This window comes from Xiphophorus maculatus, chromosome 14, assembly GCF_002775205.1.
Source record: "Xiphophorus maculatus strain JP 163 A chromosome 14, X_maculatus-5.0-male, whole genome shotgun sequence".
Lineage (NCBI taxonomy): Eukaryota > Metazoa > Chordata > Actinopteri > Cyprinodontiformes > Poeciliidae > Xiphophorus > Xiphophorus maculatus.
In genome coordinates this window covers 22,116,857-22,142,801 of record NC_036456.1, presented here as the reverse complement: position 1 = coordinate 22,142,801, position 25,945 = coordinate 22,116,857, and the positions used below count along the sequence as shown (strand labels likewise).

The 25,945-nt window shown below is 41.1% G+C and overlaps 2 protein-coding genes across 3 annotated transcripts; one reads left to right on the top strand and one right to left on the bottom strand.

The window, feature by feature from the left end:
* Positions 1 to 272: 272 nt before the first annotated feature.
* Positions 273 to 13,421, bottom strand: LOC111610962 (high affinity immunoglobulin gamma Fc receptor I-like). Of its 2 annotated transcripts, none has more exons than XM_023346270.1 (9): positions 13,374 to 13,421; positions 8,008 to 8,043; positions 7,620 to 7,901; positions 7,295 to 7,540; positions 7,156 to 7,203; positions 6,929 to 7,081; positions 6,773 to 6,832; positions 3,546 to 3,644; positions 273 to 1,787 (listed from the first exon to the last, which is right to left on the bottom strand). In XM_023346270.1, exons 1-9 carry the CDS (start codon positions 13,402 to 13,404, stop codon positions 1,726 to 1,728), a joined length of 1,017 nt encoding a protein of 338 aa, XP_023202038.1. In that variant the 5' UTR covers positions 13,405 to 13,421; the 3' UTR covers positions 273 to 1,725. The 2 variants fall into 2 exon arrangements, with proteins under 2 accessions (XP_023202038.1, XP_023202039.1); XM_023346271.1 differs by having other exon boundaries at positions 6,929 to 7,051.
* A 4,772-nt stretch (positions 13,422 to 18,193) lies between these two features.
* On the top strand, positions 18,194 to 21,577 carry LOC102237147 (ICOS ligand-like). The gene is made up of 5 exons (XM_023346274.1): positions 18,194 to 18,302; positions 18,415 to 18,534; positions 19,308 to 19,655; positions 20,669 to 20,794; positions 20,878 to 21,577. The coding sequence occupies exons 2-4, from the start codon at positions 18,465 to 18,467 to the stop codon at positions 20,773 to 20,775; spliced, it is 525 nt and encodes a 174-aa protein (XP_023202042.1). The 5' UTR covers positions 18,194 to 18,302; positions 18,415 to 18,464; the 3' UTR covers positions 20,776 to 20,794; positions 20,878 to 21,577.
* Positions 21,578 to 25,945: the final 4,368 nt, after the last annotated feature.

The window sequence follows — 25,945 nt, the reverse complement described above, 5'->3', positions numbered from 1 at the left end:
TTTATCCATGTGAACCAACAGTTTTATCCATGTGAACCAACAGTTGTATCCATGTGAACCAACAGTTTTATCCATGTGAACCAACAGTTTTAATCAGATGAATTAATGTGAGATAAACTCTGAGGTTAAAGGTCGACACTTTGCCTCATTTCTTTTTTAAACTGAGTTAAACATTTCAGAGAAATCCGATATTTAGAACCACATGACCAAGAAGCTGAAACTTTTCCTGTCTCTGTTTTTAAACTCAAACATTTCTCACCATCAACAGCATCAAGTTTTCACAGTTTTTTAATCACTAAATATAAATCATGTAGAGAAGAGGAACTGATCGGCTTCTCGTCTCTATCAGCAACAATAAACACATTTCACCACAGAGGAGAAAAACGGTTCGCTGCTAAAATTATGATCAGAAAAAATGAGCAGAAATGTTCAGCTAGCAGCTGCAACATGTGATTTTCTGATTTTAGATGTTAAAAATAACCATAAATGTGGAGTTATGGTGAAAACTGAGAGGCTAAAAGGAGCTGATTTAACCTGATGGCTGATTAAAGGAGCCAACAGATGAAGAAAAGTCTGGAAACATCAGAGCCTGAAGCAACGATGGGAAGAAGAAGGTCAAAGGTCAAACTTTTTCCACAATGAGGAGAAAAACAGAAACAGTGAGACAAGAAGCCGAGTTTCTGCTGCTGATGTTGGTTTATCTACAGGCTGCATTAAGTTACTGAAACCAGAAGTTAGATGATGAAATAAAAGACTTAAAGTTCAGGTCATATTATCAGTCAGGCTGATCTCAACCTGAGTGATGAAGCTGAGTGAGATCAGCCTCCTCTTCATCACTCCTTCATCACTGAAGCTCTCAGCTGTAAATAAAACCTCCATCTGAACTCAGAGCTGATAAAAACTGAAAATCCTCTTTTAGTTCATGAAACAGTTTTAAAGAAGCTTCATGTCTGAGTGAAATCAGTATTTTAGGATCTCCAGCTTCTCATCCATCAGGATAAATCAGACTCTGATGTTCAGCTTCAGCCACCATGTCTGGATTTAAAGCTGATCAAATAACAGCAGAATCTTCAGTTTTCACCATTAACTCATTTTCTGCTGTTTTATCAGTAAATTAAGATTTATATTGTAATTCAATCTGTTCAGGGTAACAGTAACAAAATGACATCTGTTGTCTCTGAACTAAACACAAACAAGAGTTTAGTAGAAATTAAATTATTATAAAATCACCTCTAAACCTGAGACTAACATGACATTAAAGTTACATAAAAAACAGAATAAATTCATTCATTTATTATTTGATGCAAATTCTGAGACACCAGGAAATTATTTATTGTAAAGTTTAAAATAAAATCCTTTCCATCTTCAGAAGCTAAATTAGCATGAAGCTAATCTGAAACTTTAAATTTCCAGATTAAAAACATTCAAACATTTAAACCCAAAGCTTAAAATCCAACATGGCCGCCGCACAGTAACAGCTGCTGGAATGAAATGTTTTATTTCCTCTGCTGGTCAACATGTTGCTGCTCAGTTAAAATACATAAAAAGCAAAGAATTAGCTTGTTGTTAGCTTGTTGTTAGCTTGGGCTGCTGTTAGCCGTTAGCCCAGTCTCTGAATGCAACACTTAGCTCATGCTACTGGTTTCCTGAGCTGCTACTGGAAACCAGTCCAGCTAAATCCCAGTAGATCTGACTCAGCGATGAGAAGCTAACAGCTGCTGGAGGTCAGAGGTCAACTCTGGGCGACCTCACTGAGGAGTAGAGAAGATTTGGGTCTGGTTGATTCTCTGGAAACAAAAACAACAAAAAGTTTGATAAAGATTTTAAACTGCAGCAAAGAAACAGAAAAACTTATTTATAAATGTGAGACGAGAATTAATGAGTTTAAACAAACGTTTCATTTTTCATGTTTTATTATTTCCATGTTTCTGTTTTTGTCTATTTCATTGATAAAAGAGGATCAATTCTCCTGCCTTCATTTCAGATTCCTGACGTTGATTTAAAGAGAAAAACTAAATAGTTTGGATCTTAATCTGTTGATTTCCATTAGATTTTCATTTCATTCAATAATAAATATGAATAATTCATGTAAATAATAGAAATCATGAGTGAAAAGGAGCAGAAAGAAGAAATAAAATATAATTTCTGTCCTCTATTCATGTAAAGATAATATTATCTCTTCACAGTAAAAAACTATTTTAGACACAAAAACACAGAAAACATCAGTTTGTTCCTGTTTGGTTCTGGTTCTGTTTCTCCTCTGATGGACCGGAGGTCGGTCCAGTCGGTCCTCTGGTTCTGCTGGAGATGAACCTCCACCTAAACTTTACTTTATCAATGAACTCTTGGATTCTGCTTGTATTTTGGTCCAACTTCATTCACATCATGAGGATATTAAGTCTGAAACCAGCTGCTGATTAATGACCCGCCGGTGTTACATCATATCCTGTAACCACCATATTTTACTGTAGGAGGCGCTGTTGAGTCTTTACATCTTAACTTGATCTCAGAAAAAGAGAATCCTTTTGTAAGAACAGAAGTTTGGGAGGAGAGATCATGGAAAACAAACACAACAATTAGAAGAAAGAAAAACCCAGAAATGGTGATTCAACTTTTTATGAATTTCATTCATAAACATTGTATTGGGGATAAAATGATTTGTTCTTAGAGATATAAATGTTCAAATTTAACTTCAAACATTCAAATGACCATATTTAATTTATTTCTTTGTGTTTGTCAAAGTTTCTGAATCTGTAAATAACTCAACAGATTGTTCCTGGTTTTGCTTCAGCCAATCACAATCTGATATTTTTAATTGTATTTTGATGGAATTTTAATTTTATGGTTTTTGCTTTTCAAAATCTTCCAGGTAATGTCACCATAAAACTCCAAATCAATTTCCAGGTTTGTTACTAGACAACATTTTAAATAAATTATTTAGAAAGGAAATATTATGTAGCCAAAAGGCTTCAGATAACTGCAGATCTACAGTATATTATTGTGTTTTACTAAAAATAATTTGATGCTTGAACTCATGTTGACTCAAAAATTTACTCAGGAAACATGAAGTTAAACATCAATAAAAGTTATTTTCACCACAAACTGAGAAACTGATGAAGATAAATGAGAAGCAGAATGCTGACTTCTAAACATACTGAACATATTTAAGGTTTTTCTAAACTGAGTGGTTTAATAAAGGTTTAATAAATGTTTAAAAAAGGTTTTAAAAAAGTTGTAATAAAGGTTTAATAAAGTTTTAATAAAGGTTTTAAAAAAGTTTAATAAACTTTTAATAAAGTTTTAATAAAGTTTTAATAAAGGTTTAATAAAGTTTTAATAAAGGTTTTAAAAAAGTTTAATAAACTTTTAATAAAGGTTTAATAAATTTTAATAAATGTTTAATAAAGTTTTAATAAAGGTTTAAAAAAGTTGTAATAAAGTTTTAATAAAGGTTTAATAAAGGTTTAATAAATGTTTTAAAAAGTTGTAATAAAGGTCTGATAAAGTTTTAATAAACATTTAATAAAGGTTTAATAAGGTTTTACCTCTGGCCTTCGGTTTCTTCTTCTTCTCATTCATGATTATCTCTCCATAAGTCACTTCTCCTGTTTTTACTGCTGAATAAACTGCAGTTGCTTTGCTGCCTGAGAAAAGATAAAAACTTCACATTTATTTCTGTCCATCTGCTGCCTGCATGTAAACATCACAGATTGATCAAAAATAAAAACCTGTAGAAGTTTAATTATACAGTTTCATACAGATGCTGTAATCAATATTACAACATCAAATGTAAAATAGGAAGCAGAAATGAGACACTTTGAACTATTGGCAGATTGTTTATTAGATCCAGTTTGTCTGTAAATAAATTGTTAAAGCGTAATTTACATTTTAAATGTTTGGCATTTCTCATTAAAGACTGTAATAAAATATTCTTTCAATAATTAGTGGAACCCTGAGTCCATCAGAGAAATTTGTCCTTTAGATCTTTTATTTTGAAAAATCTGAGATGAACCTAGAGAGCCAGAGAAAAAGAAGAAGAAGAAGTGAAACTTCAACACGTATAATTTTCTTTTCTATCCCATCAGTCTCATACTGGGTTAGGTTTAATCCTAACTGGGCGCCGTCCTCCCAGTTCTTCCAGTGGGGAGTTTCTCTCTGTTAAACACTAAAGTGGACCAGTTTTTCCTTTTTGAGTTAAATTTATGTTTCTTTTATTTCTGTTTTGGATTGCTTGTTATATTTTGAAGTTATTTACTTTCCTAGATTTAGTTGAGTTAAACTCTTGAGTTACTGTTTTGCATGTTTTCTGATTGGTTGTTTTTGAGGTCACGTGCCCCGGATACCCGGAGATGCCCCACTGTAGCGACGCAGGTGTTCTGCATCTATTTATCTAGCATGCAGACTGGGAAGGACAGAAGAAGACAATACACGGCTAGATATGGAGCAGATGAACCCGGGGTGGCCATGTTGTTGGAGTTGGGGGATGATGCAGGTGGACCAGAGGACTAGAGACGGGGAGACTGGTCGCCGTTGAGAAGCGGGAGGCTGGATCGTTGTCGAGGTTCGACAGGAACCGGAGGATTGGTCGGATCGAGCCAAGAAAGGGTTGGGAGCAGTGGAGGGTCGCGCCCTTTTCCCTTTGACCAGCTAAGAGTCCACATTACAGACTTGTTTATTGACTTATCGTCAAGGACTGCCGCACCTCCTTCTCTTTTATTATTCGTCTTTGAAATAAATTATTGTAAATTTTATGGGTCTGTTTTGAAACTGTTCACAATCCTGCGGTTATTTATTTGGTCCAATACTCAGGTGCCACTTAAGCTTGCAACACGTCTCTTCTCATTGGCTGTTTCTGATCCTTAAATCATTTTAGTGACAATCAGTTTGATCATTTTCATCTCTTTTTCAAGCCTTGCTACTTCTTGACTTTGAATAAAACTATAATTTTTCATAAAAAATATTAAAAGCCAAAAACTCAATGCCAACTTCAAATATACCCTTTAGTCACAGTTTGAAAGATGTGTTGAGCGTGTAGAGAGAATGATAGATATATGAATGATAGATATATCTCTGTGAACAAAGATCTAAGTATGTGGTGTGTGTTTTAACACCTCACACACACTGGCCCGGTCCGCGGCTCTGTGTGCTGATAAAGTTCCTCTGTGGTCGATGGTTCAGCTTTTTATAGTCACTCAGCTGCAGAATGTTTTCTAGCTGCAACATGATGCCTCAGACTTCGCCACACCCAGGGCCGGCCCAAGGCAGAAGCAAATTAAGCAGCTGCTTAGGGCCCCAGGGCCACTAAGGGGCCCATCAGTGGAGCTGATTTTTTTTTTCTTTTTGTAATAATTTACGACAGATCTGCTAATGGAGAATGAATCTGTTCGGGGCGAACCGGGACCGAATCGGGACAGAACCGGTTAGAGACGTTCTAGTGGAAAAGCGTCTTTAGGAAGCCAAAACCATCGGCACCAGTCTGAGTTACTGGTGATCTTTGTACTCCAGCAGGAGTTTCCCAGCTTGACTGTTTGCCCTAAAGACACAACTGGCCATTTTATTACTGCATTTAAAGACAGGAAACAATATTTACTGTCATAAATTTACATAGTTTTAAATCTGGTTCAGATTTTTGGTCCATAAGTAACAATGGAGTTCATGGGGTTTAAATCAGTCACTGCAAAATGAAATAAACACTCATTACTATACAGAACAACTATTGTTAAGACTCTACATTCATTAAAACATTTTATCTGACATTATGAAGAAAACCTGATAAACAGCAACAAGTTAAAACTGAACATTTGATCCTGACAGATTTTAAAAACCTGCAAGAGGAGAAAAAGTTTTAAACAACTGTAACACCTTTAAACAGTGAGTCACTAAAGATGTGATGGAAACTGATCTGAAACTAAGACCACAAGATTCTTGACCATCTTTAGAGATGAAACTTTTCACCACAAAGTGGAAAATAACAAGAAACCACTAAGACCAGACCACAGAGAGGCCCAACCAGTCTGAGCTGCTGGAAGAAACAAGATCAAGTTTCACTTCTCACTTCACGTCAGAGACTTTGACTGAATTCACTTCATAGAGAGGCGCAGGCTGCAGCAGAGCTTTGGGACCGGACTCAGGTCAACCTACCAGACCTGAGATGAAGATGTTATCATGTTACTGATGTTTTTCTGTCTCTCATCAGTTTTTATTATTTTGTTCTTAGAAGGAAAAAATCTTTGTTCCAAGTTGTAAAAGAATCAAATTTAGAGTTTCTACTGTTGAAGTTTCTCTGCCAGCGCTGGGTGCAGATCCAATATGGCCGCCCTGCCTCAGCATGTAGAGAACAAACTGAACTGTGCGTCTGATCAGATCCAGGCTGAATCAGTGAGGATGATTGTTCACTGCTGGACGGAGACGACATTCCCAGATCTGGGATCAGAACCAAACATGGCTGACCAACCCAACTGGATCAGAACCAAACATGGCTGACCAACTGGACTTCACAAGATGGAGGAAAGGAAAAACATTGTTCTACTGTAACAAATACAAAATGTATTTATATACAGTAATAAATGTCCAGTGACCAACATTAGAGCTTTAATTTAATTATTAACTATTTCCTTAAACTTTATTCTCAACATGACATTAAAGAGACTTTAAATGTAAACCAGATTCTAATTAGGAAACATTTTCTGATCAATCTGAAAATCTACCAGAAACAAAAACACATGAACATAATCACCATTTCCTGTTTCTGGTTTGGTTTTCTTCTGTTTACCTTTGGAGATCCTGATGTTTCTGGAAGTGATGTCATCCTCTCCTCTTCCTCCTTCATCACCTGAAATAAATCCAAAGTTACCAGGAGGTTTTTAAGGAAGATCTGAAAAGTTTCACTGAATGAAATCAAGAGATTTAACCAAGAGGTTTGTCTCACCTTTAGGTTTGTTATGAAGTCGTCTCACCAGTAAAACCACAACAACCAGCAACACCAGGATAACCAAACCACTAACAGATCCAACAATGGGAAGGATGGAGGAAGAACCTGGACCAGGTGTGACTGTAGAGTCAGAGATGTTGGTGAGTTTCTCTAGAAAGAAGAAGCTGCTAAATAACCATCTGCTGTAAACATCAAGACTCAGAGCTGAAGGAGAAGCTGCTCACCTGAGGAAGAGGAGGAGGAGGAAGGTGGACAGGTGGTTGGAGGTTTCTCTAGAATAAAGAGGTTTGATTAAATATATCACCAGATTGTGGATTCTCAGACATTATCAATGAGATTCACTGTTAGAGGATGACCTCTGACCTTTGACAGAGATCCTGCTGGATGGAGACTCTCCATGACCTTTGACATTACATTTATAGAGGCCTTCATCAGATTTCTTCACTGAGTTGAGAATCTTGTTGCCAGTAGTTTCATTACCAATGAAGGAGCCATCTTTATAGAAAGCAGCTGGGAGGTTGTGGGTTGGATTCTTTGCTCTGCAGCTCAGAGTGACGTCATCTCCCTCCATCACAGGGAGGACAGGACTCTGCAGGATCACTGATCCACCTCAACACAGAGACAAACTACAGCATTTCATCCATTTCCACACAGCTTCAGCAACACTAACTCCACAGTCTGATCTTACCAGAGACAGAGAGCTGGATGCTGCTGCTGCTGCTGGAGGATCCAGACATGGACTCACACCAGTACAGACCAGTGTCATGTTCAAACAAGGTTCTGATGCTGCAGGCAGAACCAGCTGAACTACCAAATCCATCATCTCCACATCGGTTCCTGGTGTCTCTGCTTGTGTTTCTCCTCACAGTCCATCCATCAGATCTGTTTTCATCCTCACAGATCAGAGTCACTGATTCATATTGAAAGAACTGAGATCTGCTGGGACTCACAGTCAGACGAACTGGGAGGACTGGGATGGAAGAGATAAAGAACACATCTGTTATTCTAGCAGTTCTTTTCCTTTGAGAAAATTGATCTAAAAATATTTTAAATATTTAAAATGAAATATTACCAACCTTGACCTGATGTCCAGAACAGCAGTGAGATCAGAACTGAAATGAAATAAAAGTTTTTGTTATTTTAGATTAAAACTTTCTAAAAGGTTTTAAGAAACTATTAACCAACATCATAAATGTGATTCATTGATAAAGTTGACATTTAAAGTATTTAATAAACTTCTCGTGCTAATATTTCATTTGAATGTTTTTCATGATTTTTCTATCCTTCATTTGGAAATATTAAAATGAACTGAATCAAATATTTTGTGGTTTTATTGGTTTCCTCTTGTTATCAATCAATATATTTGCTCATAATTTTCTGTTTTCTTCATAAACTAATTATTTAAGGTTTTTTCTGCAGTCAGTCTGAGTTTGTGATGACATCATCACACTTTTATTGAATCATGTTTATTTGACATACAAAGGAACAGATTTTAAGCTTCTGACTCTTAATCTACAGAAAGTGTAAATGTTGCTGGGATCAGGCTCAGATGGCGTCTGGAGTTTCTTTGTCTTTTATTTACCGTCACATAAATAACTCAGGTTGTTTCACTCGGCGCCTAAAGCTGCTCAGCAGAACGTAGCAGAGCACCGCCTGGCAACAAGGCAGTTCAAGGAACAAACAGTAACATTCAGGGACATCTAGGAAATATCAGTACTGCTGATTAAAGCCATGGACAGACATAAAAACCAGGTTTGGACAAACTAACAAACTACAATGAAAAATGAATTTCTTATAATAAGCAAAACAAACCTGTGAACAATAATCCATAAACAGTAACAACATATTGATATGTGATCTGATTGTAATAAATCATCATCTGGACATTCAGGTCTACCTGCTCATTAATGTGTGGAGACAGAAGAAAGGAATGGATTATTATACAGGTTACATTACAACCTTCTCTTGAGCTACACAGACTACTGTCCACTGCAGCCTCACATTCCTGATGTCATCAGTTTAGCTTTTATTTTAGTCCCATATTTAGTTAATAATATCCAAACTAATTATCCTCCTACTTGGGAATGTGTTTATTTCTACATTTCATTTCCAATCTCTACATCTGTCCTGTAGTTCATATGTATCTCAACACTTTGTAACAGGAACCTTTGTTACTGTCTGAAACTATGGAGAAATGTAAAGGTGCCTAAACTCATAGGATATATAAATAATTAATTACTCAAGACTCGGAGCTCCTTCTGCTCATAGTCAAAAGGGAAGAGATTTTAATGCACATCTGCTGATCCAAAACATCACATACACATCATCACAGAAATCCAAAATCTCTTCATTTCTACTTCTGATATCAGTTTTTTATTGAGTCCCAGCTCTGCTGGTGTGTATTGGAAAGCCTCGACCAATGGCGTTGCTCTCCTCCATTTGGAATTAGGAGTTGACTTCCTGGAATAGTTAGAGAGGTCTTGACCTCAACATCTGCTCCATTTTCAGATAGAATAGAATTACTTTATTCTGGGTCAGCAGGGTGACTATTAGTCAAATTGTTTGTTCCTCATCTGTCCAAACAGAGGTTCCTTCCCACGTCTCGAGCTCCGGCCCAGTTCCTTTGCTGGTGAGCAGGGGAAGGAACGGTTGCCAAAACTTTCCTGCACAACAACTTAAACTAACAGCAATCTCCAAATCTGAATTCCTTCCTGACTTCTAGGTCAGATTAACCCAGTCCATTTGACACAATACATTTCTTTTTGTCATGAAGCGGTGTGTTGAGAGGTGGTGAGGCAGATGCAGCGGACCCAGGTAAGATGAATGATGCATTTAATTATGAAAACCAGTCAAAACAACGGGCAGCAGGCACAGGGAAACACTGACGATGAATAAGCTAAACATTGACGTAACATTGACGAGGACCCGACGAAGAACAAGGAACACAGGTGGAGTTAAATACATGGGAGGGTAATCACAGAACGAGACACACCTGGGAACAATCAAGGGGAGGAGAGGACAACGAAGAGACTAAGGACACAGAAAACTCTAAATAAACACAGAAAAACACAGATCCTGACAGTACCCCCCCCTCAAGGGCGGCTACTAGACGCCCAAAAAACAAAAACACAACAAGGGTGGGCGGAGGGGCGCTGGACGGGGGGCCAGAGTTCAGAAAAAACACAAAATAACCCACCATTGTGGGCGGAAACACAGGAAGGGCCAAGAGTCCAAAAACAACAACAACAAAAAAAAAAAAAAACTACCCACAGGGTGGGCGGAGGCAAAGGAGGCGGGAACCACGGAGGTGGTCCGGCGGTCGTCCGCGGCGGCGGAAACCACTGAGGTGGTCCGGCGGTCGTCCGCGGCGCTGGAGGCGGGAACCACGGAGGCGGTCGTCCGCGGCGCTGGAGGCGGGAACCACAGAGGCGGTCGTCCGCGGCGCTGGAGGCGGGAACCACAGAGGCGGTCCGGCGGCCGTCCGCGGCGCAGGAGGCGGGAACCATGGAGGCGGGACCCCCGGAGGCGGTCCAGCGGCCGTCCGCGGCGCTGGAGGTGGCAATGGGGAGTCCCGGGGGCCGCCCACAGGCGGCGATGACGAGCCCCCCGAGGTAGGGTCTCTGGTGGAGCACAGGGGGTCTCGGTCGGAGCACAAGGGGTCTGAGTCTCGGGTGGAACGCAGAAGGTACGCAGAAGGTCAGGGTCTCAGGAGGAACGCAGGGGGTCTCGGTCTCGGGTGGAACGCAGGGGGTCTCGGTCTCGGGTGGAACGCAGGGGGTCTCGGTCGGAACGCAGAGGGTCTCGGTCTCGGGTGGAACGTAGAGAGTCTCTGGAGGAACGCAGGGAGTCAGAGTCGGAACGCAGGGAGTCAGAGTCGGAACGCAGGGAGTCAGAGTCGGAACGCAGGGAGTCTCTGGAGGAACGCAGGGAGTCTCTGGAGGAACGCAGGGAGTCTGAGTCGGAACGCTGGGGGTCTGGGTCTCGGAAGGAACGCAGAGGGTCAGGGTCTCGGGTGGAACGCAGAGGGTCTCGGGAGTCGGGGTCTCGGAAGGAACGTAGAGGGTCTCGGGAGTCGGGGTCTCGGAAGGAACGTAGAGGGTCAGGGTCTCGGGTGGAACACTGGGAGTCTCAGAAGGAACGCCGGCTGGAACGCCGGCTGACTCGGCCTCGGGTGCGCCGGCTGGAACGCCGGCTGACTCGGCCTCGGGTGCGCCGGCTGGAACGCCGGCTGACTCGGCCTCGGGTGCGCCGGCTGGAACGCCGGCTGACTCGGCCTCGGGTGCGCCGGCTGGAACGCCGGCTGATTCGGCCTTGGGTGCGCCAGAGCGAAGCCTTGGAACCGGCTGCGGGGGCGAGCCACAGCGAAGCCTTGGAACCGGCTGCGGGGGCGAGCCGCAGCGAAGCCTTGGAACCGGCTGCGGGGGCGAGCCGCAGCGAAGCCTTGGAACCGGCTGCGGGGGCGAGCCGCAGCGAAGCCTGGGAACCGGCTGCGGGGGCGAGCCGCAGCGAAGCCTTGGAACCGGTTGCGGGGGCGAGCCGCAGCGAAGCCTGGGAACCGGCTGCGGGGGCGAGCCGCAGCGAAGCCTTGGAACCGGCTGCGGGGGCGAGCCGCAGCGAAGCCTTGGAACCGGCTGCGGGGGCGAGCCGCAGCGAATCCTGGGAACCGGCTGCGGGGGCGAGCCGCAGCGAAGCCTTGGAACCGGTTGCGGGGGCGAGCCGCAGCGAAGCCTGGGAACCGGCTGCGGAGGCGAGCCGCAGCGAAGCCTGGGAACCAGCTGCGGCTCCGGAAAGCGACGAGGGGCCGGGTGCACCGGCGGCTCACGTCGCTGTCTCCGGGCTGACCGTGGAGGTGGCGGCTCCGGAAAGCGATGAGGGGCCGGGTTCACCGGCGGCTCACGTCGCTGTCTTCCCCGGCGTGAGTAACGGCGGGGGCCGAATCCAGGGGGTTCCGGGGTGGTGACTGGTCGGATCTGACATTTTCTCATCAGGGTGTAGTCCGAGTCCAGGCCCAGTTCCTCCAGCAGCAGCGGAGATGGCAGGATCTCTACGTCCTCGTAGAGATCCCGCTGAGCCAACTCCAACTGCTGCTGGAACCATGCCTCTTGGTCGTGCTGCTCTCTCACCATTCGGTACTGGTCGGGTCCTTCTGTCATGAAGCGGTGTGTTGAGAGGTGGTGAGGCAGATGCAGCGGACCCAGGTAAGATGAATGATGCATTTAATTATGAAAACCAGTCAAAACAACGGGCAGCAGGCACAGGGAAACACTGACGACGAATAAGCTAAACATTGACGTAACATTGACGAGGACCCGACGAAGAACAAGGAACACAGGTGGAGTTAAATACATGGGAGGGTAATCACAGAACGAGACACACCTGGGAACAATCAAGGGGAGGACAGGACAACGAAGAGACTAAGGACACAGAAAACTCTAAATAAACACAGAAAAACACAGATCCTGACACTTTTAGGTTAAAACATATCTTAGTGCAAACCAACCAAACAACATCATTTTTAACTATTAATATAATTATATTCCTCTACAAAACACAAAATGGAGATGTTTATTTTCTTCACCAAGGCAGCCATACCTGGTACCTGAGCCCAACTGACCCATTTGTTTATGTAATTCATCTGGTACCAGAGGACGGTACACTGAAGGAAGGACTCAGAGCTTTTTGTGTTTGGTCGTTCTAAACATTGTTCCATCCTGGGTGGTTTTTAGTTTGCTTCTCTCTCTAGCCAAAGCTTTAAACTCAGGACTCTCAGTGTGGAGTTCATGTGCAGCAGGTCTTTGGTTCTGCAGCCTGAACTCAAACATTTTAACTATTACAGGGTCTTGCTGCTGGGCTGCACAGAATTTCTGTCCAGTTATTGGTTGAATTGTCCAGAAGTCTCTCTGCTCCTGTTTGTTGCTGCAGGACATTAAAGGAGACTGGATTCAACGTTGGTTCTGGTTCTGCTTGCTGCACTAAGATGCCCTGCTGTGTGGCTCCTGCAGAGTCCTGGCTAATTGTGTGCAGCTTCTCATCTAGTCTTCAAAATCAAGGGGCCTTCCAGATAATCCATCTGCATCTGCATTTGTTTTCCAGGTCTGTATTTTATGGTCAAATTAAAATCTGCTAACTCAGCAACCCAACGCTGACCTGATGCATTTCATTTAGCTGCTGTCAAAACATCAGTGAGTGGATTATTGCCGGTGTGAACCACAAAAGATGAAACCAATAATCCCTGAAGCGTCGCAGAGAGACCATTTAGCTCTAAGAACTCAAGTTTACCTGCATATGATAGTTTTTCTCAAGTGGGTTAAAGTTCAATAATCCTTAACTTGCTGTTTCAGTGTTGATAGAGAAAAGTCCCTAGTCCTGCATCAGTATGCAACATTTCTGCTTATTTCCAATCATATTAATATCAGTTATTAAACATTATTTCTGTACTTACAGATCAGACGCTGAGCAGCTGCTTCCTTCATGTCTGCTGACTTTGACTGGACCGGTTCCCTAGAGGAGAGTTAGAGCAACAACTAGAGTCCGCCTCTTCCTTCCTTTATCATCTTTTTTCTCCAGAAATGTTACAACAGACAGAATCCAAAAATGGTGCAGACTAAAAGTTTAAACACACACAGCCTTGATTTAGTTTAGTGCAGCTCAGCAAATTCAGCAGAGTTAAAATTTCGGTGTTTTATCAGAGTTGATACTTCATTGTTTTCACCATAAATAACTCAAACAGCTGGAACACCTGAGTGAAGTTTCCCCCACATTCTTCAAATCAGACAAAATTGGTGTCAAACGTTTGTGCAGCAAAACTTTTTGTTTGTGCTGCTTTTATTTTAAAGATATAAAGAAATGTTTCTAGAGGTCATCAAAGGTCAACCAGCCCCCCCACCTTCTTCAAATCAGACAAAATTAGTGTCAATCAACTCAGCAACATTTGTGTTTGTTTGTGCAGCAAAATGTTTTATTTGTGCCACTTTGGCTTTGGAGATATTAATGAAAGTTTAAAGGTCAAAAGGTCAACCAGCCTCCTACTTTTATAAACCATTTGTCACTGATTTGAAGTGATGATGATGATGATGATGGGTGTCGATCATGAATCTGAGCTGGAAACAGCTAACTAGATAGCTAGCACATGTTTTGCTCTAATCTTACTTTTTGTATTTCTACAGTTCAGTTTGTCTAACAGCGCCCTCTGGTGGTCAGAAACTAAAATTCAGGTCACTAAGTTTATTTTGGAGGTTTTGTTCCAGTTCAGTCTAAATAAGATCCAAGTAAATGTCATCCATGTTAAAATTAAATTATTCATGTTCATAGGTCAGCAGCCAATAATTTCAGATGAAATTCACAGATCCAGCATGAACTGATGTCCACTGACCTTTGATGACCTCTAGACAGTGATGTCAGGTTACTGACGTAGGACCACTGTTTTCAATAACTAGTAATCTAATGCACTGCTAGTTCAAATCCAGTAGTCAGACTACAGTTACTTATCGAAACCACTTTGCGTTACTATTTTCTTTTATTTCTACGTGTCTTGGGGAGAAACCGCCGTTTCTATCTGACAGAATCAGCATAGAAACTTATTAGATCTAATTAGCACACATCTATATAATAGTTCAGATTCAGAGAGAACAGAGATGATCAACTAGACGACTAAACATGTTATTATGCTCAGGATGTTTGGTTAGTTTTTTGTTCTATTTCTATTATAATGAACTAACAACATGTTTAATGAGTATATGTGGCCTCCACTCTGTTAAGAATTTAATCAAATGTAAAAAAAAAACTGATTAGACAAAGTTTGATCATTAATATTGTATCTAATTTAAAATACTCTATTGATAAGGCTATAGGTTGATCAAACCATGAATCTAAAGCCAACCAAAAACCAGCCAACACACATGAAAAAAAACTTTATCTTGACATTTTTCTATTCTTCCTCTTTCTTTCCTCTACCTGAAGGAATAGAAGGATAAGTTCTTTTTTGTGACATTATTTTGCTAACTTATCTTCCACTGGTTCTTTACAGGTTTCCATGATCTGCAGCTCATTTTACTGGTGAAGCTAGACCTGCCGCGGCCACCAGGGGGCGTCAGAGAGCAGTTTGTTTTTTCTCTTTGCCCTTATAGAGAATGATTTCTAGATACGATATAAATATATATATTATTGTAAAAATAATCACAGCTTTATAATGACATTCTGTGTTTTTGTTAATATAATCACATAGCAAGTATAGAAAGTATACTATATAGAAAGCAAAAATATCAATTTCTGTAAGTAAAGGTCAGAACAAAAAGAAAGAGGTACCATGATGGACACAAGGGTGTAGTGAAGCAATAAGCAATATTGCAATATTGTTTCAGGTTTTTGTCAAAGTCATGTTTAGTAACAGGAGAGTCAATTAAATCCTATTTAACTGTAATAATAATAATCATTTTTAGTTACTAAAATGATTTGTAGAGAAACTAATCCTGGTATCTGTTGACTGTCAGTGGCTGTTTTCTTGTCATCGACTGATTTGACAATAAATATTTGATGTTTTAGTGTGCTGACTCCATCTTTATGTTTTGTTTAGTTTTCCAATGGTACATTAAGTTAAATTATAGAGCCTTACTGACACCTAGTGGACATTGTTCACGTATTTAATCTGGTCAGTCAAGCAGAAATCGACTGGATGAGTTTCTCTAGATCTCACCGAGACATTAGTCCTCTAGATGTTCTTCAAGTGATAGAAGGCCGACTTTGTAACTGTCTTTATGTGGCTCTGAATGTTCAGGTCAGAGGTCATCACTACTTACAGGTTTCGGGCCTGATCGCTGGTTTTTAGTTCTAATCCCTGAAGCTGTGCATTGACTCTAGATCTATAATTCTAGATCTATAACTCTACATTGTTTCTTTTAGGTCCAATAATAATAACTTCAGTTTTGTTTCTGTTCAGCTGGAGAAAGTTTCGTCTCATCCACACATTTATCTGTTCTAAGCATTTATTAAGTGACTGGATGGGGTCAAAGGTCACCAGGATTCTGCAAATTCAATATTTCATAATATATTTCAATCATTCTGTTCATACAGTTCAGGATCCATGAACAGGAGAAATTACCTGTTAGAGAAGATAATATTTTTGATTGATTTGAGTTTGATGATATTTTCCTTAATCTGACTGATATGATCTTTTTAACGCATACGGATGTTTTGCATTGATCATTTATAGCTTTAGCATTGGAACCTTATCAGCCACTAGAAGTGAACTGTATTAGTTAGTGAACATTAGTGACCAGATGCATCATTAGGACCAAGGAGCAAAAGCTGCAGATCATTTTAAAGGTAACAAAACAATTCACCATGTTGGGAGCAACTCTTGGAGCATGGTTGTGTAGTCAGTATGTTCTTTTGGTTTTTAGGTAAAGTGTACCAACAGCAAACTTAGTCAATGTTATTATAAGCTGGGCTGGTTGTCAGAAGATGTTAGTAAGTCTCCATGAGGGGATTTAAGAACAAAACAGATTCAAATTCATTAACATATAAACACTTCATAGAGACAAAAGGTATTTTTATGATGTAAATAAATATTTGTTTAAACGATGTTTGAATTAAATTGCCCATTAGTTTAATTATATGAGGAAACTAAAGTTATTTACGTTATAAATGTTACTTCAAGTTAAGAGGGTTAATTTCTATCAAACCTAGAAATGATCAGTAAATGTCGTCCTTCAATGGAGGGAGTTTGCTACATGCTAATATGACTTAGTTTAGTTAAAATATGTTTGTTTCTTTATCAGTCGTTTCTCTAATCACCTCATCGCTGCAATGGTCTATTAAAGGCCTTTTTATCAAACTAGAACAGCGCTCTAAAGGAACAATCCAACAGTAACAGTCTGATTATTTTAACATTTATAATATTTTCTACCATCATAATGTTAAAATGATAATAATATTCAGTCATTTTGACAGAAAACCAAAATGAATTTGTGGTTTTATAACACAGGTTGTTAGAAAAGAGCAAACAGACAAGAAAACAGAATCAGTGATAAAAGTGATTGATTTCTGATCGGTCTGATCAGTTCAGTCACTAAGCTGCTTCTTAGCTGCAGTTTTAGATCCTATTAAACAGGAATGCACCGATGTGAAAACTTGGGCCAATAACTGATTATTTCCAACATCACAGAGATTAAATATATATTTCTTTACACTTTGGACTCTCTAACAGCAACCACACTACCTCTGTTCAGCACCAGGGGGCGCTGAAGGTTCTGAACAGGTTAGAACCGCCCTGAAGGAAAAGGCTGTGAAAGCAGAAAACATGGCGGTCTGCAACACATTTCCACCAGTAACCAGTAAACACTGGCCGCCTTCACAGGCCGCCTGCAACCCGCCCACCACATGAACATCAATTATTTTTATCACCAGCCGTTTTTCTCTCCTTATTTGGAGTCTTTTCAGACACAAACGGTCCAGTCAAAGTCCCAGAAGCTCTGATCTGAGAACAGAAGCAGAAGTGGTCGGTGGTTTGCATCGTCACTCTGCAGCATGACGTGTTTCTGTGAAGTCAACTTCATTTCTACTTTATTAGATTTGTTATAAAACTTGTTCAATCAAAACTTCAGACCCAAAAACAAGAAACTGAAAAGTTGAAAAGTTTACAGCAGAAAAATGAAGCAAGAATTAAAGCAGCTCTGAAAAATGAGACACTGACTGAATAAAAGGCAGTAATAATATAAAACACATTATGTTTTATGAATTACTTCCTCATTGTAGTTGTCATCTCCAGCATTGCCTGGTTGTCTTGTTTCTGTTTAACATGAATCTAATTGTTTCCAGATGAATCTGTTAATTCTGTCCATCATGGCAGGAAACTTTAAACTCAACTTTTTCTGTTTGATTTCTGGTTTCCTGTCAGAAGTTCAGCTTCCTGCTGATGTCGGCATGGATGTGCAGATTAATCCTCTGATTTTTAACATTTTCTCTGAAAAGAAACTGGAAAACTTGTTGCAGGCAACATTAGATTGAAGTTCAGGTGGTAAATTTTGTATTTTTTCTCAGGTCATTAATGTTTCCTTTGTGACTCTGGTATCTGATGACCATGTTGAGCTGTTGGTGTAATTTTTATGAATTTGACTGAATAAACTCTGGTTGATTGTGACGTTGATCAGTGACTGCTGTCTTTGTGGTTTCACTTTTACTCATGACATTAACGGACCTGAGGAGACGAGAGAACAAGAAATAAATATATCTCATTTCTTAACACTAGAATTAATACATCTTAATGTTAGATGTCACCAGTCATTAAAATTAAAAAAGAAGAAGAATCCCTCCTCTGGCTCAGACCGTTACAGCCCCACCCTTTTCCTCCTCTGCAGATCTCTGTCGCAGCGCTGTGAGTTTCTCTTTCCTGACTTTAATTTATCCTTGTTGTCTCCTAACAGACTGCTGTATTCTAAGTTAAACTTCAATGTTTTTGGTGTTTCGTTACAATATTTTCCACTCAGAAACGTCGCATGAATCTAATTTCGGACGGAGAAATCGACTCAACCAGGAAATGGCTTCTTCTCTTCCTGCGTCTCTGTTCCTGCTGTCTGTGGTTTTCTGGCAGTTTCTCTCTGCTGCAGGTGAGATCAGGGGAGCAACTACATACTTTCTGAGCTTTCTGAGTGGGAGACGGGGAACACGTCATCGGCGTCCCGCCCGTCTCCATCTGGCCCAATGACATAAACTTGTACAAGTCATTTTTAATTAAAAAAACAGGGCAAAATGTCGTCATTTAATATATATACCCGTGTTGGTGACCCCTGCTCTGGAACAACTTGGCTGCAGATTTAAAGACCAAAAAGCTCAGAGGGTTCACTCTGCATCAGTTTTCTATGTTAAACCTCTAGATCTAAAATTATAAGACATTCCAGACATTCAGGGGCCTCCAGATATTCAATAAAGAAATGATTAATTAATTTCAAAGGAAATTTAAATGTGACTCATTTTCCAGCTGAACTCAATGAGCCTCAGAGTTTCTGATGTTTCAGATTTTCTGTTTATTCATTTATTTCCTTCAATAAACAGATTAAATATTAATAACTGGCTGGATTTTGATTAAATATTTTCTTTAAAAATGATGAGGCATAAATGAGTCCTGCAGAGTTTTTATAATTTTTTAAAAATGATTTAAAATTGTCTTCATAAAAACATCAGTTTTTTTTCTGAATATATTTACGACCATGACCTTTGACCCAGATCCATTGATGGTCCTGCTGTGAACTCCTGGATGAATCTTCAGATTGATGGATCTGATCTTGTTGTTCCAGCAGCAGAAACTGACGAGTCTTCATCAGAGACCTGATCACACTTTGACCTCTGACCTCTCTGCTCTGTGCTGTTTTCTCTCCTGCAGCTCAGAACTACGTCACAATCAAAGCTACAGTTGGAGAGAACGTCATTCTGCCATGTGAAGATCCTGACCAGGAGGAGATTATAGTCGTAGAGTGGAGCAGAACTGATCTGGGGCCAGAATCTGTCCTCCTGTACAGAGATTCACAGTTTGATCCAATAAACCAGGATCCATCTTACAGGAACCGGGTTGATCTGCTGGTTCGTCAGATAAAGAAAGGAGACGCGTCTTTGATTCTACAGAACACAACGACTGATGACAGCGGAACGTATGAATGTTACGTCGTTAAAACAACTGAGATGAAACTGATCTGCTCCGTCAGCCTGGTGGTAGCTCCTCCTCCTCCTCCAGGTGAGTGTTTGTCTCTGGATCAGAACCAGCAGCTTCCTGGTTCTGATCCAGATCAGATGATGAGACTCTAGAAAGCAGCTGGTCTGAGATCAGATGATGATGATCTACTCTTATTTCCTACCAGACAGGTCTCAGTAGAGGTTAAAGGTCACATATTTAGACAGTAACTTATTAATTATGACCTTTAACATTTATAATTCAGGTCAATTGAATCAGATTAATTTTTTCCTTTAAACATCAAACTGTGTCCATAAGTTATGAGAAAGGTCAGGTATGCTGATGACACTGTGACCTCTGACCTCCAGTGATCAGAGCCGATGAATCAATAATATTGGATCATTTGGTTCTGATCAGCAGATCATTAATAATATCAGAAACTCTTTGGTTCTGAATGAATCTCAGCGTTTCTGACTCCTGGTTGGTTGGAAGAGTTGAAGCGGTTCTGAAGGCTGACGGGTCCAATCTGGTACCAGCAGGGAGTTCATGATGGAGAGGCTGAAGTCCAGGTCCAGTTGGTTTCCTTTATAAAGCCTGAGTTCACAAAACGGGTCCTGCAGCTTGAGTTCAGCACGGCACAAAGGTGACGGGTTCTGTAAAAAGAATGAACCTGATTTAGTTTTAAAGTGTTTTTTTGTTCATATTTTTAAAGCTGCTGGCTCTCTGGTTTATGTAAGTTATAGAGTTATAAATGGAGTCCAGCTGAGGTTCACAGGTATGGTGCGGTTTCATATTCATGGTCATAGTGGTGAGGAAACGACAACTTGGTAACAAACTAACTGGACATTAACTGGGAGAGACTCGATAAAGGACAAACTCTTAGTGACTCGTTTTCAGTCCAGTGATGTAGTTTAAATAACTCTGGGTTAAGGCAACCTGCTGTTATGGTGAACTGATGCTTTTTGCATGAACAGTTCCCAGGGTAGGTCACTTTTTCTCTGTCTCAGGTCAGCAGCTTCAGTTTCAGTTCAAAACATTTTCACTTGAATTTTGAACTGAACAGATCCTCTCTATAGGAATTCCTTCATCTTCTCCACCTCCTGCCTCCCTCCTGATCAGACGGGTCTGCCACCTGCTGGTCTTCTGTCCGTACTGCATCTCCACTCTCCTCATGGTGTCTTAATGGCAACGCAGGAAATCAGGTAACACTCTAAAAAATCACTGGGCTAAAAATGAATCAATCAACATTTTCTGATAGTTTTTATTTTTTAACTCACTCCGACAGGAAGTGATCTACCAGCCCTCTCTGATCAAGGATTGGATGATGATTACAATGATGTCACCACAGAGCATCACATCTGAACTGTCATCTCCCTTCAGTATCGACTTCTATTAACTTTATTCTGAAAAGTTTGATCTAAGTAAACCAGAACCAAGATAAATAAAGATTTGTTTTAAATGTAAACAGATTTAGAGTTGAGCAAGCTAAGAAACGTTCTTTTGTTGTTGTTGTTTTGTTGGGTTTTGATATTTCTGATCTGATTAATAACGAAACAAATGTTTGATTTAGAGAAAAACCAGCTGAGTTTAAATACAAACATGAAAAAATCTGAGGAAGCTTTGAAAAGAAGTAAAATGCAAAAGTTTAATTCCCCTTAACTTTACGTCACATCACAACTTCACATTGACACATGCTCTGTAACCAGAGACAAAACACACACAGCTCTCTGTAAACAGCACAGGATGTCTGCTGGAGGCTTCTTTTACAGACGGGAACATATTAAAAATCAGAAACACCAAACAGCATAAAACTTACGTATTTTAAGGGTTTGAAACAGAAATAGCAGCTCTCAAAACACCGTCTGCATTCTCCCGTTTTTACAAGTATAACATTTGGTCCACTTAAAGAAAACTCTGTAAAAGCCTCTTACCGCCAAATCACAGCTCATCACTTCTCTACCAATAAAATCATTTGTCTAGTTTAATCTTAATATTCTCTTTTTTGCCGTCACTGCGTCTCTCACTCCAACCACCAACAATCATCAGACCTGACAGTAAAAGTGTTTCTGATTTCCATACGGTTAAACATCTCATCATCTCAGTGCAAAACCGTTTTATCAAAACACAGCTGGTCAGGCCACAATATTCCCAGAATGCATAGCGGTGCGGCGCCTGCGCACATCCCCGATCCAAAGTAATAGAAGCATCTTCATGAAATACATAGAATCATTAAAGAACCTTCAACATAAAACGTTTCTCTGAACCAAATGTAGTGTGTGGTCAGGTTCTTTGTGTCCAGTGAAGTTTGAGGATTTATACCAGCTGCTGTTACAGTCATCACAGGGCACAGGGTTATTATGGTCCTATGTGTTCAGTAGGAGTTATAACGGACAGAGTGATGCATGCTGGGATTGTTTAAACCACTGTAGAAGTAAACACAGAGAATCTGTAGCAGATAAAAACCTTTCTGATTCTTTGGTCCAATATTATGGTTTTGGAAAAACAACCAAAAGAGAGAGTTTGAAAGGCCTTGGCAGCTGGTCTCAGTTTTACTCAGAGATGTTCTGAGAGGTTTGACTGCAGAGCATCAAGAAGACGATCATCCTGGACGTGACTTCTTCATCTCAGTCCACTCACAGATCCTCCAGAAAAACATTCTCCTCAATGGCTGACCCTGAGTGGGTGGCTTTGGTGACAAAACACTGCATGGTGGCGTATGCAACACTAATGACTCCGTGCTCTGGACACTGGAACCCTCAGGAAAAACATGATTGGACTCTGAACCTTTCCAAGGAGAGGAGACTCCTGCAGCTAATGTTCTGTCCCTGTTATCAATCAGATCCTTCGTTCTGTTACTTTGAGGGTCACAGGCTGAGAAGTTTGAGAATCTCTGATTTCAAAGAACATTGAACATCTGCAATTAAAAAAAATGATCAATATGTAGTTTTATTGGCAAAGGGAACATTTACAAAAAATTAAACAGTTTTTTTAAATGAATAAACCTGAGAAGCCTCTAAAACTTTCAGCTTGTCATCAATAAAACAGAAACTTTATTCTTTAGGAAACTGTCAGGAACTTTTCAAAAAAAGTGAAAAATGTAAATTTGAATCTGTAAATAAACTAAAACAGGTTGAAGTCAGACTGGATTGAATCAGTGAAAACCTTCACATCATCTTGATAACTGTAAGAAACAACAGGAGCAGAGAGTGATGGCATAATCTCTTCAGTTCAGAAATGATGCTCTGTGATGACATCATAATCATCATCCAATCCCTGATCAGCCTGGGTCGGATTAGTTACTGCCATGGAAACAGACAGGTCACATCCTGCAGGTAGAGAAAGGTAAAGATTGATAACAGGAAATGGACTAACAAATCAGAAACAAAGTGCTACCTTTGGCTTTCTGACAGTATAAAGACATCATCAGCAGAGAGGAGATGAAGTACGGACAGAAGACCAGCAGGTGGCAGACCAGCCTGATGCTCATGGAGGCTGAGGCAGGAGGTGGAGTTGCAAAGGTGGGTGGAGTTTCTCTAGTGGTTGTGGGATTTTCTGCAGAAAGAGTTCATCTTGATCAATTCTGGGGTCAGAGGTCACGTTTACCTGGGTAGTAAGTTCAGCTGATTGATTCTGTTCACCTACAGACTCTAATCACAGTGGTTTTAGCATCTTTTACACTCCAGTTAGGTATACTTAGATAATCTCTGTGTTTTACTGTTTATTGTGGAAACATATTTCATGTTTAGATTATAACATCTGTGAATGAAGAGTAATGATTAGAGGAATTACAAGATCTTGTTAAATCACATCTCATGAAAACATCACCAAATCTCCCACAGAGTTGACTGATATTCTGTGATATTCAACTGTGTCCAACTGGCTCTGCATGATGAAGGCGAAGGAGACGATAACCCAACCATCCCCAAATCAACTTTAGCAGAATAGACACTAAATCAAGAGGAAAGACATAAAGAAAAGGTTAACACTGAAAATTGTTCAAATGCTAATAGAAACATAACTCTTTGTTATGATAACCGTTGGCTGAGTGTCTAGAATACGTTGAGCTACATCACAGTCACATCACCGGCTATCAATGGCATATGGGAAATGGTCAATGTTTTACTGCAGATATGTTTACCTCAAGCTCTGCTGTAAGGTCTAAAAACATAAAAAGTTTTTTAAACCATTTGTGGCAAAAATCTATAAAACTGCATTAAAATTGACATCCTCTCCTTGGGGTGCCACCTTATCGTGGTGGAGGGTTTGATGTGGAGCATAGCTCCGATGATCCTAGGAGCTCTGCTGTCTGGGGCTTCATGCCCCTGGTAGTTTCACCCAAGGCAGACAGGTCCTAGGTGAGGGACCAGACAAAGCGCAGCCCGAAGACCCCAATGATGAATGGAAACTTTGGACTTCGTTTTCCCTTGCCCTGACGCGGGTCACCGGGGCCCCACTCTGGAGCTAGGCCTGGAGGGGGGGCATGATGGCGAGCACCTAGTGGCTTTTACCCATGGAGCCCGGCCGGGCTCATTTCCGTCAGGCTCGTTTCCTGTGAGAGTTGGACTCCGCCAGGGCTGCCCTTTGTCACCGATTCTGTTAATTAATTTCATGGACAGAATTTCTAGACCAGCCAAGGTGTTGAGGGGATCCGTTTTGGTGGCCTTGGGATCTCATCTCTGCTTTTTGCGGATGATGTGGTCCTATTGGCTTCATCAGGATGTGATCTGCAGCTCTCGCTGGAGCGGAGTGTGAAGCGGCCGGGATGAGGATCAGTGCCTCCAAATCCGAGGCCAGGATCTTGAGCCGGAAAAGGGTAGAGTGCTTTCTCCGGGTCAGGGGGGATGTCCTGCCCCAAGTGGAGGAGTTCAAGTATCTCGGGATCTTGTTCACGAGTGAGGGAAGAAGGGATCAGGAGATCGACAGGTGGATTGGTGCAACGTCTGCCGTCAAGCGGGCGCTGTAGCGGTCCGTCGTGGTGAAGAGAGAGCTGAGCCAAAAAGCAAAGCTCTCGATTTACCGGTCGATCTACGTTCCCACCCTCATCTATGGTCATGAGCTTTGGGTCATGACCGAAAGAATGAGATCACGGATACAAGCGGCCGAAATGGGTTTTCTCCGTAGGGTGTCTGGGCTCTCCCTTAGAGAGAGAAGCTCAGTCATCCAGGAGGGACTCAGAGTAGAGCCGCTGCTCCTTCACATCGAGAGGAACCAGTTGAGGAGCACCTGGTCAGGATGCCTCCTGGACGCCTCCCTGGTGAGGAGTTCAGGTCCCAACGGGAGGAGGGGAAAACCGGGACACGCTGGAGGGACGATGTTCCTCTGCTGGCCTGGGAACGACTTGGGATTCACAGGGAGGAGCTGGAACAAGAGGCTGGAGAGGGAAGTCTGGACCTCCCTTCTGAAGCTGCTACCCCCGCAATCCGACCCCGGATAAGAGGAAGAAAATGGATGGATGGATGGAAAAATTGAAGTTTTGCAGAATGAATTGATCTTTGAAGATTCTTGAAAGAAATCTTAAAATGTAGTCCAATCTTGTTCTCATGAACTCAGAATTGTTTTATCTCAAGTTTAAGCTATTGCTGCAACGCTAATAACAATGTGGAGAGAAAGCAGTTCTGATTTTTCCAGAGTATCACAAATTCTGCTATTAAATTAAAAAAAAAATGTTTTCATAGCAAATTATCCATAAATCAATGACAAGTTTTAAGAACAGAAATGTCTTAAGGAATCGTGATGGAAAGTTCCTGACCTTTGACAGAGATCCTGCTGGATGGAGACTCTCCATGACGGCTGATGTTACATTTATAGAGGCCTTCATCAGAGCTGGAAACATGGAGGAGGGTCATGTGACCTGATGGTCCATCACCAATGAAGGAGCCATCTTTATAGAAAGCAGCTGGGAGGTTGTGGGTTGGATTCTTTGCTCTGCAGCTCAGAGTGACGTCATCTCCCTCCATCACAGGGAGGACAGGACTCTGCAGGATCACTGATCCACCTCAACACAGAGACAAACTACAGCATTTCATCCATTTCCACACAGCTTCAGCAACACTAACTCCACAGTCTGATCTTACCAGAGACAGAGAGCTGGATGCTGCTGCTGCTGCTGGAGGATCCAGACATGGACTCACACCAGTACAGACCAGTGTCATGTTCTCTGATGCTGCTGGTTTTACAGGTAGATCCATCTTTTCTCCACCATCCATCTTTATCACATTCAGTCCTGGTCTCTAAGGTTGTGTTTCTCCTCACAGTCCATCCATCAGATCTGTTTTCATCCTCACAGATCAGAGTCACAGATTCATATTCAAAGAACTGAGATCTGCTGGGACTCACAGTCAGATGAACTGAAA

Bases quoted from the DNA above. Each gene is read 5' to 3' on its own strand.
- LOC111610962 (XM_023346270.1), bottom strand. From the start codon at position 13,404: ATGAAGGAAGCAGCTGCTCAGCGTCTGATCT. The intron at 8,044-13,373 runs GTAAGTACAGAA...ATTTCATTTCAG, and splicing joins AGCTGCTCAGCGTCTGATCT to TTCTGATCTCACTGCTGTTC. The intron at 3,645-6,772 runs GTAAACAGAAGA...ATCTTTTCTCAG, and splicing joins AAACATCAGGATCTCCAAAG to GCAGCAAAGCAACTGCAGTT.
- LOC102237147 (XM_023346274.1), top strand. From the start codon at position 18,465: ATGGCTTCTTCTCTTCCTGCGTCTCTGTTCCTGCTGTCTGTGGTTTTC. The intron at 18,535-19,307 runs GTGAGATCAGGG...TCTCTCCTGCAG, and splicing joins GCAGTTTCTCTCTGCTGCAG to CTCAGAACTACGTCACAATC. The intron at 19,656-20,668 runs GTGAGTGTTTGT...TCCTCTCTATAG, and splicing joins AGCTCCTCCTCCTCCTCCAG to GAATTCCTTCATCTTCTCCA.